Below are 27,693 nucleotides of genomic sequence, written 5' to 3' on the forward strand. Positions count from 1 at the left end.
TAACACAAAACGATAACAAATATATTCAAGTTTACAAAATATTTACATAACTGATATAATACAACAAATGAACAAACTTTTACACATATCTAAATGGTCAATATCTAGAATAGATTGTGTAAACATTCTAGTTACTTGAGACAAAATACAAATTATGGCGGTTATCTCACCAAATTAAAACAGTCGGTAAAAATTAAAACAACTAAAGGTTGAAGGAGCGAGCTGAACAGTGTCAAAAAAAATACACCAATGAATATAAGAATTGTTGAATGGAAAACGAACACATGTGATGGTATCAGAAGAACAGCTGAGCCAATAAAAATTGAAGGAAAGCTAAGACGATTAAACATCTATCAATATAGAAGAGAAATTTAAACTATTTGCCGATGATTCCAACAATGTGGCGTATCAAAACTTCATGTAATATCCACAAGAATATAGATTCAAATATAAAAAAATTAAAGGATGATGTTACCAACAAACTCAATATCGTTGTGCTTCTCTAGCGACACCATACTCATCAAAAAAGGGTGTTAATGGGATACATGAAAATAGGGCGAGTTGTGAATTCCTGGTACTAAAAAATGACAATGAGCTGAAATTCTACGACCACATTGTAGCTCCCAATAAGAAGTGAGAATAACTTATGAGCAAATAGGTATGCTGCCACAAAATCAGCTCATTTTCTCACTTATATCATGAAATTGTATTCAAGGTGGAGTATATGTTGCAAACTAAATTACAGACTGTTTTCATAACACAGAAAAAGACAATAAGATTTCTGTGTACTGCTAAAAGTCGAGACTCCTGCATAATTCTGTTCGAACCACACGGAATTTTGAGTCACTGGAGTTTTTATTTTAGAAAATGTGTTTGTTGAACAAACATAAAATGATATTTAACGGCAACTGACGACTTAAGACTATCCACATCAGCATCTACTCTAGTCAAAGACTTTATATATTTAAAAAAACTCAACATTTTCAATCATTATCCTGTTTGCCTAGTCTTGATAATAATTATACAATTTTTACTACATGATAGTTTCATCAGTGGGACTGATAAATCAAAGTATTCTACAATGTCTTTTATACAGCAGTAGGTAATTACACTTTGATTAGACAAATGATTAATTCTGTTAAAACAGGTAAATTCTCAATAAAACAATTACAATACAATATTAATTCTAAGAAACAGGTAATTCATAAATATGTTGATTATTGGCATTTTATGAAAACAAGTTCAACAGTGGGCAGTAAATAATCTCTTGTTAGTTGTTTAACTTATTCACTCGCCATTATTTAACTTGTTTTCATTAATGCCAATAATTAACATAATTTATAAATTACCTATTTTCCTAGAAGTAACATAATATTGTAATTGTTTTACAAAATCTACCCATTTTTCCAGAATCAATCCAATCAAGTTTTGACAAAAAATGCCAGTAATCAACATTTTTATAAACTACCTGTTTTCCTAGAACCAATATTGTATTGTAATTGTTTTTTCAAAAACTACCTGTTTTACCAGAATGAATATTTTATCTAATGAAGTTTTGGCATGAAATGCCAAATATTAACATATTTATAAATTACCTGTTTTTCCAGAATCAATATTGTACTGTAATGTAATTGTTTTTTAACAACCTGTTTTACGAGAATCAGTCCTTTATCTAATCAAGTTGTTATTACCTACTGATGTATAAAAAATATTTTAGAATAGTTTGATGTACCAATCTAACCGTTGAAACTACTCTGTAGAGAAACACGTCTTGACTAAAATTTATGGTGTGAAAATTGAATAATTATTGTCAATAGTGTTCTTGATTTTCATCAAGTAAAAGGTCAGAATAATCACAATTAAACCCTATTACAGTTTAGAACAGTTTTGAAGGGATACTTTTTCTAAATTATTTTAGAGTATTTTCCAATATATTGTCAAAGTATGTTTCTGGGTTTTTAATTTTTCTTGTATTGTATCATGTTGTCTACAAATGTATATATTTAGATAAAATTGTATGCAAATATGTCTTTTATTCTGTATATAAGCTATTTTCATTATGTTATCAGTCCTTCATATATCTATTTGGATAACCACATTTATCATTGTGTACTAGTTTTATGGAATATGAACATCATTAGCTTTGTCAGTGAGACCTCTGGTTCTTTGGACAATAAAGCATATCAATTAAGATGATATTTTTGAGGTAAATTGTGAGATTCCTCAAGAGTCTGTTCCGGGACCAGTTATATTTTAGTGGTATCTACATAATTTAATAACAATTAACATTAAGTAATAAATTATTAGGACATAATCAAAACTGATAAAGCTTCAAAAAAGTAGTTTTTCAGGTCCTAACAGAATTTCTCAAATAGTGCCGTATCTTCTGGTCTCAAAATCATTTTGACTTGATAACATCAATAATTGAACTACAGGACCATGAAAATACTGAATCAACCACGTCATTTATCTTTCAAGACGAAAAATTAGAAAATTTTCAATAAACTACCATCTGTTGTTTGAGCAGATTCAAAAGTGAAAAATAGTCTCGTACACAAGAACCTTGTAGTTTTTCGACACATGTAGATTCCGTTTTTATTCGAATGAGAAATTACAAATAGTTTCATGTTGAAAATGAATACATCTCATAAAAGGCAAAAATAATGTGTAACTCCCTTCAAGTGAGAAACTAATAATTATCATAAAACCAAAATAATCATAGCATTAACTAAATAAACAGCCAGTCATATTATACACATTAAAAAGGAATGACACAACTCTGTATAATGCAAATAAGTTGTACACAAAATCAGGTTTTGTAGAGAGATCACGAAATTTTTCAAAATGAACGTCATATTTATGAAGCATAATCAATGAATCCAGTGGTCAGATAAACGACAAGTGAACGATTCCAACCACAAGTCTTCCTTCATAACCTCTAATAGTGGCGCTGTTATCGCCGCTGTATTTCTGACGCCACCAAACGTATCTGCATTCCAGTCAAAGAGCTTGGTTCGATTATGACTTATATTCCAGAATTAGTTTCGAAAAGTTCAAAGAAACTCGACTCCTAAAATCTTCAGAGCTAATCAGAGTTACAATACACTACCCTGACAACTCACCTGAATTACTGTGTACATCTATTTTAGTAAAAGAGTATTGCAAACGGTGAATGAGTACTTCTCGAACGAAACTGATATGTGAACATTAAAAACTAAAATATCAACTTATAAAATAACGTTCAACGCAGTCCAAGCTCTTCTCGTGATGGTTATTAAAGACACTGACGTACGTCAAAGCTAAATTTGTTTGCTTTCAGCTTTACTTAAACTTATCGCTAAATCTAAATCGGCCTGCTCTTGCATTTGTCTCCTTTTACGATCCTCTTCGAGCCTCAAGCTCTCTAGGGCGGCCCACTCCAGTTGTTGGACTTCGCTGAACCCTTGCGAAGTGAGGGGGGCGGAGGCTCTACCACACGTACTAACAAAAGGGTCCGAACTAGGTAAAGGTACCGACTGCCTCCCTCCCAGTCCGAAAGGGTCGAATTTATTTTTATCGAAATCACTGCTGGCGGGGTCTTTCGAGTCCTTGGACGAGTTCGATGGTGGTTCGTCGTCAAAGGTAAAGTTAAACGGATCTTCGTACCGGTAATCTCGAAAAGGATCGTCGGTGAAATCGAGACCTTTAGAAGATTGTGCTTGGACCTTAGGAGTCGGCTTATCGGTGAACTGAAGAGGATACATGTAGATTATTAAGGCTGGAATGATTATTGAATATGTGTTAGTATGGGGTAACTTTGAGCAGCGCCTGTAAATTGTTAGGCAAATTCAGATATACTTGCAACTACATCAACTTGCACATGCAGGTGCCATTCGATTGGAATAAATGAAAATGAACTGCTAAAAACAAAATAAATCAGGTGAATAAATACAATTTATAACAATATTTAAGTAAGTAATCATAACCCCGATCCCACTACCAACTCCACCATTGCTCCCTCTACTGGCCCACCCCTCCATTCGTCCAGGGACATAAATACGAGACCAGAGCCTGTGGACCCACAGTCGACGCTTAGAGTTGGCAGAGCGACGAGACCTGGAGAGTAGGCAGATTGAGACCCCTGTGTCAAGTCACAAAACCCTTACAGCGTGTCGCTACCTGAGGAGTAGGTAGATTGAGACCTCAGTGTAGTCATAGCTTCTTGAAAATGGCTACAAAGTCGAAGCCGAAACGTCAAGCAACTAAAAATATCAGAAGCGGTTCAACCCGGACTTCAGATTATCGGATAAATATGAATTAATAGGTATCTGTAAACGATGAACTGCAATTTGAAAACCATACATGCAACATGAATAAAAAGTTGGCTACTAGAAGCTTGGATACCAAGCTTTCAGGTTGGTATCTCATCAACTTGGGTCCTCTGTTGTAGTTGGAAGTACCAACAACAGCTTGGGGAGTTGCAAACAACAGCCTTGTGCAAAGCACTTGTGCTTGGGGAGTTGCAAACAACAGCCCTGTGCAAAGCACTTGTGCTGAGGAAACAGAAAAAGAAATATTTTCAGTCAAAAACAGCTGGTCTTGTGCTGAAATGAAAATTGTATAGCCTTGTGCTTTTCACGAGGCTGTACGAGGCTCAAGAGAGACCTCACTATAGTCTGGAAGAGTTTAATAATGATTGATTGAACAATTTATTATGTCGCTCAGTTTGACTTATGAATTTTTGAACTATAATTCAAAGAATTTTTTGTTTTTTTGGTGGTTGCTTGTTTTTTTGACGGTTTGATGGAAGAGCAATATCTGCCTTGATTTATCATATGCAGATGTTGAATTCTGCCATTTGTTAGGTTAGTTTAGTATTTCTTGTACAGAGTAATCTTTCAATAAAAGCATTTTTTTTCCACCAAAGTATGCGCTGCTCAGACCCTATCCTCCGAAGTCCCGATACATTCGGGAGGGCGTGTCAGCATTGTCAACCAACGACCACTCTCCACACCGTGAGGTAAGTGATCATTGGCTCCGAGAATCATGTTAAAAAAAAAAAATCTGCTTTACCGTTAATCAGCTGTCGCCCCCATACGAACGTCAACTCTCATAAGTTGAGAAACTTGTGCGAGATAAGGACTAACGAGGTCTTACCTTTTAACGTGTGATTCCTAACACGGTTGCAGAATCATTTCAGCTTCAACCAGATAAATTCTCTCGAGAAAAATATCTGGTCGAAGCGGGAATCGAACACACGACCTTCCGATCGTGAGTCGGACGCACTACCACCGCGGCCAATTCCACAACATGTGCACTGAGCAAGCGCAGTGAGCCAAGAATGACAGCCTTATGCATCTGTCCGGCTAAGATTTCTGCCTTAGTGCGGCAAGCCGGTATGATTTTAAGATTAGAGAGGGCATCATTCCTCCAAGGACTCCAATAATCAGAACAACCATCTTGACAGAGTGATCTGGATAGAGTCTGTGGAGTTCGAAGAGAAAATCTCGATATTTTGTCCGTTTTTCCACCTCTTTTCGGACGATATTCGTCTCGCCAGGAGCTGAAAACTCCACGACAAATATCGTTTTGGTCTGGTGGTCGAGAAGGACTACATCAGGCTTATTAGCTTGTATGAGCTTGAGAGTGGGGAACGAATAGTTCCAAAAAATTCGGCACTTCTCGTTCCCCACAACGGATTCAATATCAGCCGGAGCGTAGGGCAACACCGGTGTCTCGTCAATACCGTAAGAGTGCCTTAGATGGTGATATAGCACTCTTAGGGCCGCGTTATGTCAATGGATATAGGCCGAGACCGCATATGCTGGACATGCTGATAGCAAGTGCATTAGGGTCTCGGGCGCCTCGCGGCAGGCCCTGCCCCTTGTGTCAGGAACGTCTATACCCATCACGCGACTGCGGTAGACTAAGGTGTTGAAGACACCATCCTGACAAGCCATGATGAACCCTTCAGTTTCCGACTTCAGCCCACTCGACCTGAGAAAAGCGAACGTCAGGCGCTTTGATAAGCCAAGGTCTCCAATGTTATTGAAGAAGACCCCATGCATTGGCTTATCCTTGTGTCTCCGCAGAAGTAAGGTGATCTCTGTGGCTTTTATCTGAGCTTTTTGCTGAACAGGTTCCAACTCGGTGACAGAGTTGTGGTCACCTCGATCAGTGTCGAAAACTATACCGAGTTCATCAGCTGCTCGGGCAGCTGCCCTAAAGAGAAATGCTCCAATTCTTGCTCTCTCATGGTCACAGACCATGCAGAGAAGGGGATCCGAACTCCTGACGATTTTACAGACTGTATCCAGTACCATTCTGTCATGTAGACACTCTAAACTCAAAAGTCCACGGCCTCCCTGTTGTCGGGGGAAGTACAACCGTGGAACGGACGATTTGGGATGCAAACTCCTATAGAGATGCATCATTTTTCGGGTCTTTACGTCGAGTTGATACAGCTCCTCCCGAGTCCACTTCACTACTCCAAACGAGTAGAATAAGATTGGAACGGCAAGCATATTTGTTGCAGCAACTTTGTTCTTCCCCGACAGTTCCGATGACCAGATCTGTCGAAGTTTGTGCTGATATTTGCCGCGGAGAGAGTTTTTCACTGCTGTTACCTCTTGTGAGTGGCATTGTTCAACCCCGAGGTAAGTATACGTCTCTCCGGCATCCAGATGGAGTAGGATGCTTCCATCTACGAGCTGCACATCCTCTCCGTAGTCCCCGCATCGTCCTCTTTTGAGATGAACCATTGCAAATTTGTCTATCCCGAATTTCATACCGATAGCATGCGTGTACTCTTCCACCACCCTCAAGGACTGATGGAGATCCTTCTCTCCAGAGGCATAAAGTTTTAGATCATCCATATAAAACAGATGGTTGACCTTGTGCCTCCGGTTTCCGGGGGTGCCACAGTTATACCCTCGGCCTCCCTGCATTTATTATTATTACCATTATTATTATTATTATTAAACATTTTTCAACTGTTTCTATTTATTCATCTGTAGTATCCATTGTTCTCAAACTATACTTTTTTATAAACATGTTGTGTTTTTTATAATTGTGACTGTTTTGTCTTGAAATTGAAGTATATTTCTTTTTCTCTGTCTAACGACTTTTGAAAAGTATTTTACAACTATTTAAGTTATTTTTTTAATGTATTGTTACTGCAACATATCGATAATAAATAATTTTCCACATTGCTTTGTGAAAATTGTTAATATTTTCAAAAATATCACCTAATCATAGATCTATGACTGTCTCAAAAAAAAAAGGATTTTGGCGAATTGTTTTCCATTTCAACATCCGGCCTGTGAAACGCTGAGAAAATATGAAAGAGCTTGATATTGAAATGGTCAACAATTTCCATACAATAAGAAGTTTCAATATCAAAAACACACAGTGTTTCATAGTAGCATACCGCACAATAAGCAGGAAAACCGGATATGAACTGGGTGAATATGGGATCGGCAAGGGAAGGAAAGGCAAGCTCGGTGTAATTGATCAGGAAACTGCGATGCAAACACTACAAACAAAAGTGAATGAGCATCGGAAACCAAACGAAAAAACTCCTACCTTAGCATCGAAATTGGAAAAATCAGCAAACTCGCCAACGTTCGAACCGAAAGGATCCGATTCGAAAGAGTTCTGCTGAGAATTCTTCTTCATCGCCGGCGGCATCGTCGGCCTCGGAGGGGCTGGCCTGGGAGGAGGCTGTTTGTTTTTCTTCGGAGGTAGAGCGGGGCTAGGGCTCGTGGGTCGAGGAGGCGCTGATCCATCTCTCGTCGGCGCGTGGAGGATGGCGAAGGGATCACAACCGAAAGGATCTTTATCTTGCTGGGGAAACAGAAAAAGAAATATTTTTCAGTCAAAAACAGCCGGTCTTAAGTCAATAGCTGAAAAACAGTATTTTAATTTCAATCTCCTCTCCTTGTTCATGTCCATAACAATTTCCACAAAATTTTCTTTTGAATAAGCTAGAAAGAAAACCCCGAGTCGAGTCTATTTATAATGACTTCTCTAAAGGTCTCAACAGTATTGATCTTCTCATGTGATATAATCAAAAGTGTTATCATTCGTTGAAATAAATCAGGTCTACACCAATAAAAAAGCCTTAGAGGCGAACAAGATGCTTGAGAAATAGTAAAAAGTACACAAATATACATGCCTCAAAATACTATTCGAAAAATAAGATGAAAGTTCAAATTTCGCGGGCTAAAAACATTCGATTAGCGAATTTTTATTTTTTATTATGGTGGTAAACCTGTCTCGAATATATGTCCACGGTTTCAGCCATTTAGTTATGATCAGTTTGTTGATGAGAGGCATAAAAGTTAGAAGTGTAGAAAAAAATTAATCAAAGAATTTGCATCAAATGTTGTGTAAAGAAAATTAAATTAGGTGCTCAAAAATACTTGAAATTATTCAAGGTACTTATATTAAGAAAAATCTAATTGCTATGCATGGGTATTTGTTGAATTTTTTTCCTCCTTTGGAATGTTTTCCATTATTCATTTGGTAAAGGAAAAGCAGAAAACCAAACGGCAGTATTATTTTTAAATCACTAATCTCTCCAGGAAGTTACGTATTTCATCATATACATATTCTCAACTCACTTGGTTCGTTGATGCAGTGTCAGAGTCTTTGTGTGTGTCACCAAAGGCATTGAAGGGATCATTCTGTGCCGTGGTGGAAGAAAATGATCCTCCAAATGGATCTGGCGAAAAGCCATTCTGAAATAATGCAATATTAGTAAAGCTACAAACTTGAGTTCAGTTTCTCAATAGAGTAAGCGAGCTCTTTTTACTCACGTTAGTGTCTGGAAAAGCGGCAACAAATGGTTCACTAGAAAATGAACCTGAAATCATAAAATAAAAAAATGCAGTTAATGAAAAAAGAAGAAAGGAATATAACTGAAAATATATTATTATTTATAGAGCATACCACTTTGAAAGGGATCATCATTAAATCCAGACGACTTGCGATCAGATGGATTGCTGAAAGGATCAACGTCGAACCCATTCTAAAAAATCAACAATGAAAAATGTTAAATTTTTTATTTCAGGTAATATCAGAATAAACAAGTTTTCATTTCTTATTGACATTTAATCAAATCGGTTTTGATAAAAACAGGTTTTGGCTTTCTACTTCTCCAAATTTATACAAAAAAAGGGGGCAACTTCTCACATTTTTTATATAAAGATGGTGAAGCGACATTAGCATTTAGTGTCAAAATATTTTTCGATACGTTGCCTAAAGATATTAGAGAGTTACATATCATACCATTTAAAAACGAATAAAGGAGCTATTAACTGATAAGGAATATTATAGCATAGAAGAATGTTTAGAAAGGGATTCACTACTTTTTTTACCTCAGTTAAAGATTTATTTACTTCCATGAATTTTGTGTCATTCAGAACACATAGTTATTCCAAATTCGTTGATTTTCTGGAGATTTTCTTGTCCAAAATAATCTCCAGAAAATCAATGAGTTTATTCCAAAATACTCATTTTAGTTTGATGTTTTGTGATTTGATATCATTAAATATAAAATAACTTTGCAGCAAAAACTTTGAAAATTATTTTACCCTTCGAAAAAATTGACCGCGGTTAACACCATAGTTGTGTAATTTGTAATATTGCAGGCTTTTAAAATAAACCGTCGATTTATCGTTTTAGCAAATTTTTCTTTTCGTAGTCCCCATTAAAAAAATGGGTACAAAAAATAAAACTTCACTTAGATGGTTATGACTTCAAATCTAGATGTGTTTTCCAATGCTGAACAATTTTTCTAAATAACATTTCCCGAGATTTTTCAAAATAAGAGTACTTTACTCTTGTCTCAAAATCAAATATTTGAAGACTCCTCGTATATTAAGTGTGTTTTACTGTATTTTGTTGGTACATGTTTAGTTTTAGGGGATGCACAAACTTTTATCAAGAATAACTTTTTGTCGAAAAATCCTTAATGAAGAAGTTTCCCATATGGTGCATACTTTGAGGATGACACTGTATATGTATATGTTTTTATTTCCAATGTATAGATAGATAGACAAATAGATGTTTATTTTACTACATTATGTACAAAGATACATTTATAGCAAGTCAAATCTAAGATTCAGATTAGAAAAACAAGTATACTTCCGACATAAATTCAGCTATTTCTATAACAACACACAAAATTTACACATATACATTATATATAAATAAATGAGAGGGTTTGACCTCAATGTCTAGACTAGTTAGCTAGATAGAGTAATCATTAATCAAATATTCATTAACAGAGTAAAAACCGTATTGCAAAAGAGTTTTTTTTATCGCAGATTTAAATTTTATCATGTCAAGATCTCTTGTCTTCTCAATCAATTTATTATAAAGTTTAATATTGGGAGAATTCCTACCCGATATCGAGGCTCAAGTAAAATGTCTTTTGTTCTTGTATTGTACGTATGGAAATCCGAACTGGTTATGAATATGTCTTTATGTTTATGAATGTGAAGAAGAGTATGATAGATATATAATGAAGGCACTGTCATGATACCATACCTGACAAATAGCGGACGGCAATGATCTCTGTATTCAGCATTAGCCATAACTCTCAGCGCTCTTTTCCGTATAATGAACACTTTACTGGCGTACGTTGAATTTCCCCACAACATGACACCGTAATTCAGATGTGATTGAATGAAGGCTTGAAAAGTACTGAGTACAGTTTCTCGATTTGTAAATGTTTTAAGTTTGCGGAGAACAAGGATATAGGTGGAGATTTTCTTACACAGAATGTCAATATGTGGACCCCAGGCTAGATTGTCATCCAGTGTTATTCCCAGAAGGTTAACAGTATACCTTTACTCGACTTATGATTGCTGAAGAAGTTTAATTTCTGCGTTTTATCTATATTCAGAGTCAGCAGGTTATCAGAATACCAGTGTTCAGCTGAGTCTACTACCTCATCCTCTATATTTGTGAGATTGTGTAGAACACGGTCTGTGTTAAGTATGGTAGCGTAATCAGCATACATAACTATTTTATTAGGCAAAAATTGATAGAAAAGATCATTTATATAGATGATAAAAAGAAGGGGCCCTACAACCGACCCTTGCGGAACGCCATGATTAATTTTTACCACTTGGGAACGTCTCGTGCTATCTGAGACGCATATATATCTGTCTGTTAGGTAAGATTTCAATAGTTTCAGTATAGTTAAGTACCTGTGTTAAGTGTCCTATCTATGTTTATTCTGTGAACCTTCATTATTGTTTATATATTTTTCATTTATGACATGTCTGATATCATGTAAAATTATCAAACGGACGAATAAAGTTATTATTGTTATTATCAGCTCACAATTAATACATATTAATAGAAATCTTTATACATACCTGGACTATAAAAAAGTAAACAATACCAAAGCGAGTAAAACTAAGCTAAATCAACTCACGAAAAATCATAACTTACCTGTTTTCTGGTATCACTATTCATGGTTAATTTATTATATTCGGGATCCTTGAATTCCGGTTTGATTCTCAGAACCGCTTCGGGTATTTGAGAAACATCGCCGGATTCCATTGCTGAGTCGCACGTTGCTATTGCGTCATTCATTTGACGCGTTTGCTCCTGTAGCTGAGTTATTAAAGCTTTGGCCTGTAAGAAACATTAAGTGAAAACGTCAATGTAGAAATTTAGGCTTTCGCGGTCATCTATTGAAACTGTTTGCGGTTTCGGGTTTTTAGACATCTTTGGATGTCTGTGTTATTGCTTGCAAGGTTAGAGATAAAATGGAGCACTCGTGAATTCAGGTTATGTTTATCAGTGGCCGAGAGGGGGGGCGGCTATCCTGCCCAATCACGTATGAGTTATTCACTGGTCCAGAATCACAAACAATTTCATATGCCCAAAATATCACATCTGGTATACAATATTTGTACCTGGCTAATGCTCAACTGCGTATCTTGTAAATTTGAATTCAAATTTGACAATTTCTTCGTGTTCTCAGCTTTCAGCTTTTCTAATCGCTCTTCTTCGATGCGGAGTCCCTCCAATTGTTCCTTTTTGCTATTCAATTCCGTTTCTTGTGCTTTCACCATTTCTGCTTGTTCTGCAGCCTGAGCTCTCAGTTTATCAACCTACAATTGTTTATCCGTAAGTTTGAGTTATTTAAAATACAAAAATAGTGGCAAATAATATTAGGAATAATCAAATAGTTAGATGAGAATGTCTCTGAATGGTTTAATGAGTAAATATCCCCCATTATGAACCCTACATGCCATCACAAGTTAATAGTATACATATACAAGAGCAAGTTATCCTTGAAGCCAAAAAATATTCACATAATATATACAATTGTTATTTGTGTCGATCAAACAAAGCTATGAATAATGTGGGTCTAATAAAACTGGCAATCATAAACTGACAATCATTTAATCATTCTTAATACTAGGAAATGCAGAGACTGGGCTTGTGATTCTTGAACAAAATCAAAATTTGACATTAAAATTTGGACTAAAGGTATAGTTCATTGAAGCTGATATTCTCGACTATAAATCAATTGAATATCACTTCCAGTTTAACCAGAAGTGAATCCAATTTTTGACGAGAATTTCGAAAATTTAAATTTCCACCAATTCACACACATTTTGATGTTTCCTTTTCACTTAATTTCGCTCGAAAAGTTTGAAAAGATGTGGTATTCTTAAGGTTTGAAATTGAACTACTGTTTTTTTCGTATCGTAAATGCTGTGTTTTCTGTCCATTAAATAAAATTGAAACGATTCTTTAATGAAACAGAAAAATAAACTGCATTATATCACGAAAGTATACTTTGGAATTTACAAAAGTACCACTTTCTATTGAGAATATTTAAATAAAAATGGGCATTTGAAAAAACCAAATATATGTGAATTGGTAAAAAATTAAATATCCGAAATGTTATCATTCGTTTCTCAGTTATTCGAAGTGTTTTATTAATGATGTCATAATGCAGTCATATTGAATCTGTCGAAAAAAGGCTAATACAATTGTTCACTGTTATTGAAAAGAGAATTTCACATGCTATCGAATGATTTACGAAAATATACAGGGTTGATTAAATAAATTGCAGTCAATAATGGTTACAAGATATATCAGTATTTCTAAAAAGACACGAAAACAAGCTATGAACAAGATCTACTCAATTTTTAAAAAACGTTATACCTACTTTGGTGAACACACCAATGAAATCGCTCAATTATCGAAAGAAAGAGTTGGACATAGTTTATACAACAAATAATAATTTGAGAATATTAATTGAGAATAATCAAGAAAAAACTTCAATGCCGCATAGATCAGGAGTATATAAGTTGACTTGTCACTCTTTTCCCAAAACTTGTTTATATTGGGCAAACGGGGATAACTTTCTCCAAAAGAATAAAAGAACATATAAGTAGGTTTTTGAACGAGATGGGCATTTCAACATAACAAACTATCTTTAAGAAGAGGGGCAGGAGTTTAATTATGTAGGTCCACTTCTGATTCAAAGATATATAAGTGTTGTAGAAAATATCAGCAACGATGATCATAATTCCAAATATCAAATGTCTAGTCTCACAAAAAGTTAAATGGAAAATTTATGACTATATCGTTCACAACAATGAAAAAATATTCCATTTTCTCGTATAGACAAAACTCTTGACTCTGGAACAATTTACACTGAGTGAAAATACATGCATAAAAAGATCAGGTATTTGAGACAAAATACCAATCATCCCAATGGAAAAGCTCATGAGAGCCAAGACCACAAAAAGCACGCCGGTATTGTGGAAAAACAATTCAATCACGATAATGCACCTGCTCAACTCGTCAATGCTTGGGGGCCACATTTGGCCCCCTACGACTTTTTTCTGTTTCCAAGATTGAAGGTACCCATGAAAAGACGGCGTGTTGCCACGATTGGTGAGATAAAAACCGAATCAGAGAACTGAAGGACATACCAGAAGGTGCACATAGGAACTGCTTCGAGTAAGAAACGCTGGCAGAAGTGTATTATGAGGGGGACTACTTTGAATGAGACAAAATAGAAATTAATGAATGCATATTTATTGAGAAAAATGAAAATTCACCTTATTTTTTGAACAGACCTGTATACATTGCATTTCTTCAATGTTATTGAACAGGTCAACTCAAAAAATTGGTGAAAGACCCCCCCTTTCTGTTTAATTTTTTTTCCCAGATGGCACCCAGTCGCCATCTTGAAAGTTTCATCTGTCAATTTCAGTTCAAAATGAAGTATTCATGCATTAATTTCATTACCCCAAATTTCAATTTTTTGAGTTGATCCGTTCAAAAAATAGAAGGAGGGGGGCATTGAAGAAATGCACAGTATGAGCTGAATCTTTATTAGAAACAATTTTCCCGCTTCCAAGTTTTTCTTCCAATTCATTATATGAAGCTCACAAGTATTCAGAAAGTAATTACAATAACGTAATGAACCGTTCAAAAAATGTATTTCCAAGCTCACCTGTTCACATTTTTCCTCCAGTTGCTTAGTGACAGTTTCTAATTGCTCATCCACCACCGATTTCTATCAAAAAAATAATGCAACATGCTGTCCTAACTAAAAACTTGCAAGAGATGAGGTGCATATAAACAAAAGCTTCAAAAATACAGTGCAACATTCAGGTTAACCAACAAGTCATATGTTTAAGCCTGTGCTTTGAGAAAATCAAATCATGAGACAAGTTAAAACTGGTTAAACATTTCACGAAAAACGCAGAAAAACTTTTTATATTGTATATATTTTACCAGAAGTAAACTTATGTTTGGAAGTAAAATAGATTTATAAAAAAAATTAACTGGTCTCAAATTGATTCACATACTCTTTTGACTCAAATTGTTCAACAGATTTGAATAGATAAATGTAGCCTGTGAAAACTATCAAAATTCCAAGGCAATGATCACCAAATCAGAACATCCATTTCAAAAAAATGATTGTAGTCATCAGAAGATGACTTAACAATACTGCACCAACGGACAAGAAAGGTTTTTATTGAGACAGTTTTCAGTTTATTTTACTGCCGAACAATTTCAATCAATTGTAAACATATTACAGTATTAGAGTATAGGACACTAAATTTACAAATTACAGATTAGAGATGTATGAGAAAATAAATATCTCGAAATGAAATCTTGAAATATTCATCTTTCCCAACTACCTGCACCGTAGGTCCTGGTAAATGCCTGCCGGAAAATAACTACTTCCCCGGCTAATACCACTCTGGATATTGAACTATATCCGACAGACAGTTGTGCAAGATATCTAACAGAGGTTGGTCCCGCAGATGTTTCTCGTTCTTCCAGCAAAAGGACCATGCTGAGCCTACTCGAATAGATCACTTACAGACCGGTTTTAAGGTATTACCTCTCACCAGTGCAGGAAAGATCCAACCCAAACCTACGGTGTAGGTAATGAGTGATTTTTTTGCTGGTATCTTTTTGGCAACACTATTTTTGACAGATCACGCATGAATCGTGTCTTGTGTCATTGTCAAACTTCTTCAGTTTGGTCTATAATTTAACCATGAATCGACTTACGAATGAACAACGCTTGCAAATGATTGAAATTTATTATCAAAATTAATGCTCGGTAAAGAAAGTGCATCGTGCACTTCTTCCAATTTATGGGCAGTTTCGTCGGCCTACTGAGGGAGCTATTCTGAAGCTTGTGACTAAATTTCGAACCCAGTTTACATTACTGGACATTAAACAACCAACACGCATACGTAGAGTGAGGACCGAAGAAAATATTGCGGCTGTATCCGCCAGTGTTCGTGATGACCGTGAAATGTCGATTCGCCGCCGTTCGCAGCAATTGGGACTCTGTTACTCCACTACGTGGAAAATTTTGCAAAAGGATTTGGGTATAAAACCTTATAAAATACAGCTGGTGCAAGAATTGAAGCCACACGACCTCCCACAACGTCTAACATTTGTTGAATGGGCGCTGGCACAGTTGGAGGAAGAGAAATTGTGTTCAGCGACGAGGCTCATTTCTGGTTGAATGGATACGTTAACAAGCAAAATTGCCGCATCTGGAGTAAAGACCAGCCACAAAGTCACTGTTTGGTGTGGATTATGGGTCGGTGGCATCATCGGGCCGTACTTCTTCAAAGACGACAATGGCCGGAACGTTTCTGTGAAAGGCGAGCGCTACCGTGTGCCCAAAATGAAAGAAATGGACATGCCTGACATGTGGTTTCAACAAGACGGTGCCACATGCCACACGGCACGCGAAACAATGGCCCAATTAAGAGCCGCCTTCGGTGAACAGTTTGTCTCACGTTTGGGGCCCGTCAATTGGCCGCCTAGATCGTGTGATTTAACGCCTTTGGATTATTTCTTGTGGGGTCATGTTAAGGCTCATGTCTACAGGGATAAACCAGCAACGACTGACGCTCTGGAAGCTAATATTAAAGCATTTATACCTGAAATATCGGTCGATATGTTAGAGAGAGTGTGCCAAAATTGGACCTTGTGCATGGGCCATCTAAAGCGGAGCCGCGGACAACATTTGCATGAAATCTTCTTCAAACATTAAATTATATTGATCGTTCTATCGATTCCAATAGATTTCATCAATTTTTTCAAATGTTTTGAAAATCAAATCCTATACCTCTTGAAAAATCACCTGTTAGTTGGGAGAGATAAATATTTCGAGATTTTATTTCAAAATGTTCATTTTCTCATATGTATAAATCTCTCACCTATACAGTTTTCAGACACGATTAGAGATGTAACTGTAATGAACAAGCAAACGAAACAACATACCTATTATTAGCAAACGAAAGCATAAACTTGTTTTTCTCTTACTTGTGCTTTGAGATCATTGAGCCTTTTCTGGGCCTCTCCTTTTTGGTTTTCAAGCTGTTTTAAAGTAGCAGCTAATGTATCAAGTTCGCTCTGTAAATTTTTAATCTCGCCACTCTTTATCTTCAAGTCGGCTTCTTTTTGCGCAATATCTGTTTCCAGGGCTAACTTTTCTCTAGACAATTCTTCTATGTCTTTAGTGATCATATCCAGTTCGGGGTTTGAATACCTGGTATTATTATTCTCCTATAAAAAAACGTAACTGATAGAGAGAAAGAGAGAGAGAAATACGTTTATTGTCCTAAGAAAGAGTTCTTGTTGACAAACGATTATGAACTATGTCAAAGTAGTATAAAAGTAATTCCTACTAGTTACAGTAGTAGTAGATAGTTTTAGTAGAAAGCCAACAAGAATATATTAGTTTCTGTCATTAGATTTCTTGGTGATTTATTGATTAATATGAAGGAGTTTAAATGTGGTGCAAATTTATTACAAGGTCGTCTAACATCCTTGTGTGTTTATACTAAAGAACTGATTTTCATCAAACAAATTGCGGTGAACAACGGTTACGAGGTGGATAATATTGAATCAATAATTTCTAAAAAATTGCAGAAACAAGCTCTGAACCAAGCCTATCTACTTTCAAAAAATAATACTGTACATTATGGAACTCTGAACTTACTTCAGTGATCCTACTAACAAAGCTCTAATACTCTATTATTCCTTCATTAAAGTAATCAGAGAATTATTATATTACATATTATATTATTGTTATATATTATTATTAACATATTTACATATATTAATTTACATTAGACATATTTCTTTCAAATTGAATTTTATATTTTACAAAACATATTGTAATAGACTCAATGTACCATGGTATTTTCAAATTTTCAATATCGCTTGTTTTTTTTCAAGCTTAAAAAAAAACAAAGAATTAGATTTAGCCTACAGAACAAATAATTTCGAGTAGATTCATTAAAAACATTAAAGATTAAACTCCAGTGTCTAATAGATCAGGAGTTTACAAGTTGACTTGTGGTTCTTGTCCAAAATTTTATATAGGAAAAACCGGAAGAATTTGTTCCACAAGATTAAAGGAACATAGAAGTTGTATTTTGAATGGGAAGACCAATTCAACATTTGCGAATCATCTTCTGATAGTGGGGCATGAGTTCAATAACGATGACATATTGCATTTGGAAGAGAAAGGATCAAAACTCAACTTTTTGGAATGTTTGGAAATCAATGGATTAAAAATATTCGGGATTATTGCTCAGTGATCAAATAGATTTGAATTGCTCTCTTTATTGAATTTAGTTAGCAATGAGGAAATTGGTAATTAGGATAGATCTTAAAAGTAGGTGAAATACGCTATTGTTTAACGAAACACATGTCACGGTTTTGTAAGCTTTCGAGTGGAAGTCTCATTAAAGTTTTTTCAATACATTATAATGGATTTTCATCAGGTATCGGTCAGTTCTATACAATTTTTACAGGAATCTTTTTTCAACAGCCGAATCTGATCTCAAACTACCTCAGACTTTACGTATGTTCAAGTGTATTATCGGTACTCACCACAAGGCCATCTAAAGGTTTCATAGTCCGGAAACTGGGGGGCACCATATCAGCCGAAAGTACGCCTGGAGGTTCTATACCTTTTAAGCATCTTGCCACAAACCACATGGCTAACGCAAACTGTTCGTCATTCAATTTACCGCTTTGCTTGATGTCACACAAAGCCCTGAAAAAAAAAAATTCTATGTTGAGAATATTGATCAAAAGCAACCAATAGTTTCTGATTCACTTTCAAAGATCCACATACCATATGTGGGCTAACACCGGCTGCGGTACGCCGGACTGTAAAAAGACATCCTTAATTTCTTGACCGGAAACGAAACCGTCTTTGTCAATATCACTCTTCACAAATAGAACATCAGATTTCTCCTTTTCCTCTGGCGATACTACCCAACTAACGACGGGCTGAATGGAAGTGGGTTTTTTGACAACTGGAACTGGAGAAGCAGTCGGAATAGATACCGGAAGAGGTGGAACTTCGGGTTTTATATTGATACCGTCTATTCCTTTAATCAAAGTTGAACTTTTCCTCTTGACTTGTTCGACGAGTTCCGCCGGTAACGTATTCGGTATCGCGTATTTCTCTAAAGCTTTGTAAACTAGATGCATAGCCTAAAAAAACCTCCGGTAACAAATGATACTTTATTCGTACATAGACATCTTTTCCGGGCTATTCAATTACTTACCACTACGAACTCATGCCTATTCAACATTCCGTCTTTATCTTGATCGGCTAAATCCCAAATTTTGCCTAGCGTTTCGAATGGCAACTTGGATTCCATGAGGACGTTTTTCACCTTGGAAAATCAAAGATCGGTCATTGATGAAAAATAAAATTGATGTACCAAAACTAGTGTTCACAATTGCCACTGATAAGTAAATTAATTATTCTTTTTTTTGTCAACAAGTTTGGTATCTGGTATCGAAAATAAAAAAAAATTGTTCAATGTCTTAACACGAATAAATCCCAATAAAGACATGTTAATATTATTAACAAGCATGTTACAGTTTATATCTGCCTATAAACACACAATACACATACATATACAGAGTGGTCCAACGAAAAGTATGCACCTTGCTTTTCTCCTTTTTTTGTAACTTAACGCAAAAATGCTCGGACAGGTCAATTTCGCTTTTGAGGGGGACACATTTTAGATGTATTTTTCTACCTGTGCCTTCAATCCCCTAGCGAGGGTGAGTAACAACCCTAAAATTTTAAATGGAAAGTGAGGTCAAGTGATTTGAGAGGGCACAAAATTATCCTTCCAATGATACCTAATTTGTTGTATTTCACTCAAACATGTAGGTATTATGAAGAAAAACAACTACAACCCAGTACTTTGAAATGTTTAATTGACTTAGTAGAATCCTACTTCAGCAAGTGCTGAAAATGTGACCCATTTGTTTCCATACAATAATACAGATTTTGTTCAAATCTATTCCTAACATTCTGTAGCATATCAGGTGTTATACTTCTGCACTCTGCTGTAATTCGTTAGCGAAGATCTTCTATGGACTCGGGCTGCGTAGCAAAACATTTATTTTTCAAGTGTCCCCAAAGGAAAAAGTCTAAAGGCGATAAATCAGGTGACTTGGCAGGCCATTCGATGGCCTCTCCTTCCAATCCACCGTCCAGGAAACCGGTCATCTAAAAACTCTCTTACCGGAGCAACATGTGAGGAGGTGCTCCATCTTGCTGGAAATGAAGCCGATCATCATTATGATTTTTGTCATTTTCAATTATTTCTGTTATGAGAGGATCAACTGTATCTTCAAGCATGTTCAGGTAGACCTCACCAGTTAAATTCCCAGGAATAAAAAGTGGCCCTACGATATGACTACCTAATATGCCACACCAAACATTGATTTTTTGAGGGTACTGGGTATGGACCTCTCTGAATAAGTGTGGGTTACTGTCATCCCAGTAACGGCAATTATGTCTATTCACAGCTCCATTAAAAAAAAAGTATTCTTATCGGAAAAGCGCGTGTTGAATGATAGGTGCGGATATCAATTAGTAGCTGGCTCAGTTGTTCACAAAATTGCAGCCTTCTATCAGGATCATCTTCATTGATTTCCTGTACTAATTTAATTTTGTACGGATGAAATTTATAGGCTTTTAATATCCGTATTATGGACGAACGGGAGACACCTGAGGCTGCAGCAAGCTGACGGGTACTTTGAGTATGATCCAATTCAACATGTCCCAAAACAGCGACTTCCACTGCTTCATTTCTGATCGGTTTCCGTGGCTGGTGTTTCACATTACAGACAGATCCGGTATCGACAAACTTTTGGACTAACTTGGCAACGTACGAATCATTCACATTTTTCCCGGGATGACTGTTATTAAAGAGGCGAGCAATAAGTCTAGCACAACTATTATGTTGATAATAAAGTTTAACAATTTCAACTCGTTCAGGAATGGAATAAACAATTTTTACAGTAAAGTTGAAATAATTTCAAAAGCAACCGAACTGAATCAATAAACGTTTGCCTAAATTCTTTTTGTACACTTATCTGCTGTTGTTATTTGAACCAAAAAACGCACGAGAGAAATTGAGAAATGTAGTAGTGATAAAAAAGCCGTTTTTCCGCATTTTCATTAACACCAAAAATATCGAGTAAATGTTCTTGCTTCTTTTATAACTATTCGAATAAATACAACAAATTAGGTATTATTGGAAAGAGAATTTTGTGCCCTTTCAAATGATATATCACTGGACCCCACTTTCCATTTAAAATTTTAGGGTTATTACTCACCCTCGCTAGGGGGTTGAAGGCACAGGTAGAAACATACATCTAAAATGTGTCCCCCTCAAAAGCAAAATTGACCTGTCCGAGCATTTTTGCGTTAAGTTACAAAAAAAGGAGAAAGGCAAGGTGCATACTTTTCATTGGACCACTCTATATACATACATACATACATACATACACATATACATGAATACAATACTAATTTATCAACTAGAAACACCTGAAGCGAGTAAACAAAAAATAAAATAAAGTAAACATTTAGGAGTTAAGCAAAAAATTAGGTGGAACACTTGTGTGCAGCAAGCTAGGAGAGTAATTGAAAAAAAAACTTCAAGTCAGATATAGAGCTAACAAGTGAAAACATAGTTCAGGTGTATTACAAAAAAAAACATAATTCAGCAGTAATACAGTAGTAGTAATAAGCTCACATGGTAGAATAACTTTCAATTTGGGCTCATGTATTTTGACTAGAGTGTAAAAGTTTCTTAACATGGTTCTTAACTTGACCAATAGGTTCATAATAAATGCTGAGATTTTCACAGAGTTGATTGTAAAGTTTGCTCATTGCAACAACTGGTGACTTAAGTATTATGTTTGTTCTAGAATTTGGTAGATAAAAAGTCAGTTCATTTCTAGAATTGATTCGTGGAACATAAGAGTTGAAGTGGGAGAGTAGTTCGGGACAGTCAATCAGATTATTCACTAGTTTATAAATGAAAATTATAGAGTAGAAGGTTCTTCGGTTTTGCAGGGATAATAGATTAAATTTATTCAGTAGTATTCTGTTGTCGATGCCTTGTTCAGGGTAAACTCCTTCTAGCTTGTAAGTAATATATTTCATGAAGCCTCTTTGTATAGACTCGATTTTGTTTATGTGGACATTGTATATGGGTGACCATATAAGGGAGGCATATTCCAGCCGAGATTTGACGTATGCATAGAAAAGAGTTCAAAAACTGTCTCTGCTACAAAAGTTCTTACAGTTACGATAAATGAGCCCTAGCATCCGTTTGGCTGAGCATGTTATTGTATCATAGTGGATGGAGAAACTCAGTTTAGGGTCAAATGTACACCAAGATCCATTCGATGAGTGCTTATTTGAAGAGGTGTGTTATTTATGAAGTAATCATGAGAAATAACATTATGTTTAAGGGTGTATTTTGAGTATTTACATTTGTTTGTATTGAGGGGAAGATTATTTTCGGTACACCAAATTTACAAAAAGTCAAGGTCTTTTTGTGAGATTAAGTAGTCCTCTTGTGATGTAATGGGCCGAAAGATTTTCAAATCATTCAATTGACGACGTAAATCCATTATTTAAAGCAGGTATTGAAGAACAATTGACAAATTATAGACCAATTTCGAAATTACCAGTTTCATCTAAAATTATTGAGAAATCAGCACATTCCAGATTGTTTGAATATCTTGAAGGATCAATACTGGGGCCCGTTTTGCTTCTTTTATATTTCGATTAATTGGCTACAGTAAATTTATTTGGTAAATTGAAAATGCTTGCTGACGACACCACTTTCATCCACAATGAAAATAGTGCACCAAAATTGAAACTAATATTTCAAAAGACCTTGTCAAATGTCATTATGGCTTCAAAATTTTCAGAAATCTTAGTATATGTTTATACCGAAAAGGTCTATATCAATTGATTTGAAAGATAGAATTGAATTCCATAATGAAAATATTAAATTCTCTCCAAGTGCAAAATTTATTGGTCTCATTCTAGACGAAAATTCATCATGAGACAACATATTAAAACAATAAAACCGAAAATAGCTTCCAGAATCGGAATTTTTTTCAAAATAAGAAATTTTGTACCATTGAAATATCTTAAATGGGTTTTTTTTAATTAGTTTATTCAAATATACAATATCTGATATCAGTATGGGAAGTAGCAAAAAATTCGTCATTCAAACCGATTAAAAAACTTTGAAAAAAATCATAAAGTGTATATTCAAGTTAATCTACAGTTCTGACTTTCACAATTAATAGTAACAAACTCAACTATTCCGCTAATTATTCAGGCAATCTGAAAGTGATGAAAATGAATGAAAACAAATATTGGACAAAAGTCAATTCATTACAAAGGTGTCAAATTTCACAATGTACTATCAAATGCTCAATCTGCCTACTCCCAAACTGCGACTTGGGAGTAGGCAGACTGAGACCAGCGACGAGACCTGGGGAGTAGGCAGATTGAGGCCCCGGCCTCAAGTCGCAAAGCTCTTGCAGCGTGTCACTACCTGAGGAGTAGACAGATTGAGACCTCAGTGTAATGAAAGGTTTTTGAAAATGGTTTTAAGTCGAAAGCGAAACGTCGAAAAACTAATAACGCAAGACGCCGTTCAAGCTGGACTTTAAATTATCAGATTGCTGACTGCAGAAACCTTTCCTAACCCAAACACACACACGCACGCACGCACGCACGCACCCGCGCACACACACGCACGCACACCCACTCGCACGCATACACGCGTGCGCACGCATGCACGCACGCACGCAGGCATGCACGATTTTGATAATCATTTTTCCGACTCTCAAAGTATATTAAATCATTCATTTTTTATGTTTCTGTTCTGAATAATTCAGTGGTTGAAGATGTTTTCAATTTCATTACGTCAATCTTCATGTTATAAGCTTCAGTTTTCCATATACTTTTTGAGTTGAGATACTGTACATTTTACAAACAAAATAGATGCAGAAAAACACTGAAACAATCTTGAAATTCGTACAACCACAACATTATCAAAGTATTGTTGCGTTTGTACAAGTTTAATGCTGTGTATATCCCATTCTCATTTGTTACTTGGAATTACAAGCAAAATATGAAGGGTTTATTCGTGAAAAAGGAGTCAATAAAATCTGAAACATACCTTATTACCAGGAATCAGACCGTTGGTGGGTTGCAAAGAATCGAAAAGTTTATCATACTTTTCCCTTTCAATTGGTTTAATTGTCCAATCGACGGCTGATGGTGGAATTGACGTGATCAAAGTATTGTTTCGTGGTGGAGGTGGTTTTGTAGGTTTTGGCAAAGGAATGTCTCCCTAGAAATAACAATTCACAAGAAATATAAAGACAGCTTTTGTTATTCAGAAATGTTACACCTAACAGCTACACTTAAGCAACTCATCTTAATGAGTGTTGTCGTTCGTAGGAGGGTGACGAAAAACAGATTTAAACACACTCTAATGTTTAGAAAATCCGATTTTTATTCGAATTAACTCCTATAATAATTTACTGATTTATAATTACCATTTTTGGTGGAGGAACATCTATACCAACATCGGATACCTTCAAATCTTTTCCATTTTGAACGAGAGCGACTAACTTCAAAGCCACAAACATGCCTGCTTTGTCTAAACAGCCCCTTCCACCAGGATCGGACAAATCCCATATTTTGGAAAGAATTACATCACTCAACCCGGATTTTTTGAGAAAACGAGCTGCTTCCATTCCACCAACAGTTCCAATGCCCTTTGGATCAACCTGAAGGAAACAGTTCAAATATATCTGTATGTTTAGGAAAAAACTAATTAAAAATGTTAACATCATAAAAGAAAATTTCACCAACTCATTGAATGAACATATAACGAACTAACTACCAATTTTCTCATTGGAAAATAGATTTTATCAAATCTATTGTCCAATTATTATTAAAGGTGGATATTATCGACTCCATTCTTTCCAAAAAACTGCGGACACAAGCCATTTATAAGGTCTATCCCACTTCATCGGACATTGACATACTATGATGTATGTCAATAGTACTAGTCAAATTAGTTTGGGGAAGCAAGTTATGTGTTAGTATTGTATTTATTTGTATTGTATTTATTTATTAAGTAGGCAAGCCTAATATACAAAAAAAGAAAAATTACAAATTCATAAATATCTCACGACATTAACTATGTAAATATAGTAACATTTTAAAGTACCTTTCAAGGAAAACCAAATATACATACATATCTATAGATATTAAAAAATAAAAAAATTACAAATATCATAATGAGCTGTCACTAATATACTTCTTTAATGATAACTTAAATTGGTTTATTGAATTAGATTCTTTTACAAATTGTGGTAGTTTGAAAATGAATATCATTGCTACAGTATCTGGGAAACAGACAACCACTGCAATGTACTTAACATGTTTGATATACTGGAATACCTATTCACTTGTAAAATAATCCTCATTCCACGATTCTGTAACTTTTGTAAAGCCGATACCTTATTTTAGTCAAATGAGTATAAAACACTAGCACAATAATCAAAATGGGGTTGGATTATACAATTACATAATGTAATTTTTGAATACATTGAAAGCTGAGATGAAATTCTTGAGAAAAAATATATTTTTTCAGTAATTTTCCTGAACATGAAGAGATAAACGATTATCCACCATGAAACCTAAGTATTTGAATTCACTTACGAACATCACCTGCAATTTGTAATCTCAAGTTACGTTTGTTGAGTGATATCTTATAACCAGTTGATAAGATCATATATTTTGTTTTGGAGCTGTTGAGTTTTAGTTTAATGTGATTCATGTACTTGAAAACATTTCTTAGTTCATTATTCATTTGATCAGCTACTGTTTCTATATTATCTCCTGAAATTGATAATAAAGTGTCATCTGCAAAAAGGTTCATGAACTCACAACCATGGATGGTATCTATATCATTCAGGTAGATTAAAAATAATATAGGTCCCAAAACACTCCGCTAAGGTACCCCGAAAACGACATCGCGAGATGATGACACTGAATCTTTTATTTTGGTTACCTGTTTGCTTTGTGATAAATAATCAGTCAGTCATAACAAAACAGTTTTCCTGTGAGGACTCACACTGTAATCGGAGGTATGGCTGAATAATTGTGTTACAGACTGTAACTGAAGTTTTATAACTGCGAGCGATATCTTGCCAAGAATAATATATTTGGGATTTTTTCGTATTTGTATTTGAAGCGAATTTATGAGTCTAATGTATTGTCAACTATGAACTGGAGATATTTGATGTCTTCTTCTATTTCAATTTTTTCATTATATATAGAAATATTTATGTTGTTATATCGATAAAGTAGTTGTTGAAATTTTTGACCTTGTCAATATCATTTTTTGCAAATGTTACCTTTCCACTTATCATAAATTGCAAATGAACTATTTCAATACTATTCATAGGTTTTAAAATAGATTCAAGAGTTTGCAACATCCTTTTAGCATTATTTACATTTCAGTCCATTTTGTTTTTGTAATATTCTCTCTTTTTGGTCCTTAAACTTTCAACAATTTTCCTACATCTAAACAAATTTTATGTTTTGTGGTACCAAGGAAGTTTCTAAAACATTCAAATGATTCAATTGGCAAAATTTCCTCTATGAACATTACACAATTTGCACTACTGAAACAGTTCAGTGAATTATGCTGTTCATTCACATGACAGGAAACTGTTTCTGGGCAGTAGATTCATTTTAAATACAGTTATTTCCTGGATATCACTTACGGGAAACAAAAATTTGATAGACTTACCACATTGTAATAAGCTTCATATATGGCACTAGAACTGCCTGCTACCTAAAAATGATTTGCAAAATATATCATCCAGAACCAAAGGGTTGGGGCATTTTATTGATATTGTAAAAATATAAAATATAATGAATGGTCAAAGTTAAACTTTTCCAAACACGATATAAAGAGAACTATTTTACTTCAACCAACAATCCTGGATGTAATTAGTGCTTATTATCTTAGAGCCAGCCTGGAAAACATTTATTTAAATTATTTCAATACCGCCCACTGAACTGTCAAAAATGTGGTGAATGGAGTACATTCAAAATTAATTTTCAACATAATACAGGAAGAGTCTAATTGCATCCAAGCATTTAGTTACATAAATTAAGGAGTATTTGATTCTGTAATCTATTTGTATTCCACCTACCTGGGTAGGAGACGGCAGCGCAGCCATCTTTTTCAATAATAACTAAAAATTGTCGGATTCGTGGAAACAACTACCAATCCAAACAACAATCAATATTGACAATTCAAGTAAACCTCGTTCTGACATTTAATGATATTAACCAATGAGAATACTTGTCAGATTTTGAAGTACATGCCCAGGACACGCATAGAATATTCCTGGTTCATCATTTTCATAACAGAGGTGCTGAGTTCAACTGAGTACAAGTGACGCAGCTTGACAATGTCAAGTTGCCACATCAATTTTCAATGTTTTTTACATTTTGAAAAAAATCATATAGAAAATATTTTTACGTTATGGTCCTTAAATTGAATTTCTCAACAAAATACGCACGACAGATTTCGATTCTTGCACCATCTATCAACATGTGTACAAAGTTGGGTCAATCTCATTTCTCGTGCCGATAGTTTTTGACAGAACGAAAGTGAATTGGTTGAAACACCAGGGTTTCTATGCATCTTTGTCAAGCCCTATGAAAAAGGAGACATATATATTAACTTCATTCAAAATTACACACTATAAAAGGGCAAAATTTGTATGGAT

At 35.1% G+C, this 27,693-nt stretch overlaps 1 protein-coding gene across 6 annotated transcripts; it reads right to left on the reverse strand.

Annotated features, from left to right (window-relative positions):
• Eps-15 (Epidermal growth factor receptor pathway substrate 15) lies at positions 1-27,262 on the reverse strand. 6 transcript variants are annotated; one of them, XR_012468361.1, is made up of 18 exons: positions 27,108-27,262; positions 26,703-26,743; positions 24,433-24,666; positions 24,051-24,224; positions 19,095-19,205; positions 18,656-19,020; positions 18,409-18,574; positions 16,831-17,073; positions 14,483-14,545; positions 11,916-12,113; positions 11,446-11,631; positions 8,932-9,010; positions 8,799-8,845; positions 8,604-8,720; positions 7,564-7,824; positions 7,409-7,513; positions 1,596-3,728; positions 1-1,518 (listed from the first exon to the last, which is right to left on the reverse strand). XR_012468361.1 is itself a non-coding variant. In XM_074186409.1 (17 exons), the coding sequence occupies exons 1-17, from the start codon at positions 27,136-27,138 to the stop codon at positions 3,300-3,302; spliced, it is 2,850 nt and encodes a 949-aa protein (XP_074042510.1). In that variant the 5' UTR covers positions 27,139-27,262; the 3' UTR covers positions 1-3,299. The 6 variants fall into 6 exon arrangements, 5 of the variants coding, with proteins under 5 accessions (XP_074042510.1, XP_074042512.1, XP_074042514.1 ...); XM_074186409.1 differs by having other exon boundaries at positions 1-3,728; XM_074186411.1 differs by lacking the exon at positions 14,483-14,545 and having other exon boundaries at positions 1-3,728.
• Positions 27,263-27,693: the final 431 nt, after the last annotated feature.

Source organism: Leptinotarsa decemlineata, unplaced genomic scaffold, assembly GCF_025532065.1.
Source record: "Leptinotarsa decemlineata unplaced genomic scaffold, Ldec_3_MD MMD2_tig00078422_RagTag_RagTag, whole genome shotgun sequence".
Classification (NCBI taxonomy): Eukaryota; Metazoa; Arthropoda; class Insecta; order Coleoptera; family Chrysomelidae; genus Leptinotarsa; species Leptinotarsa decemlineata.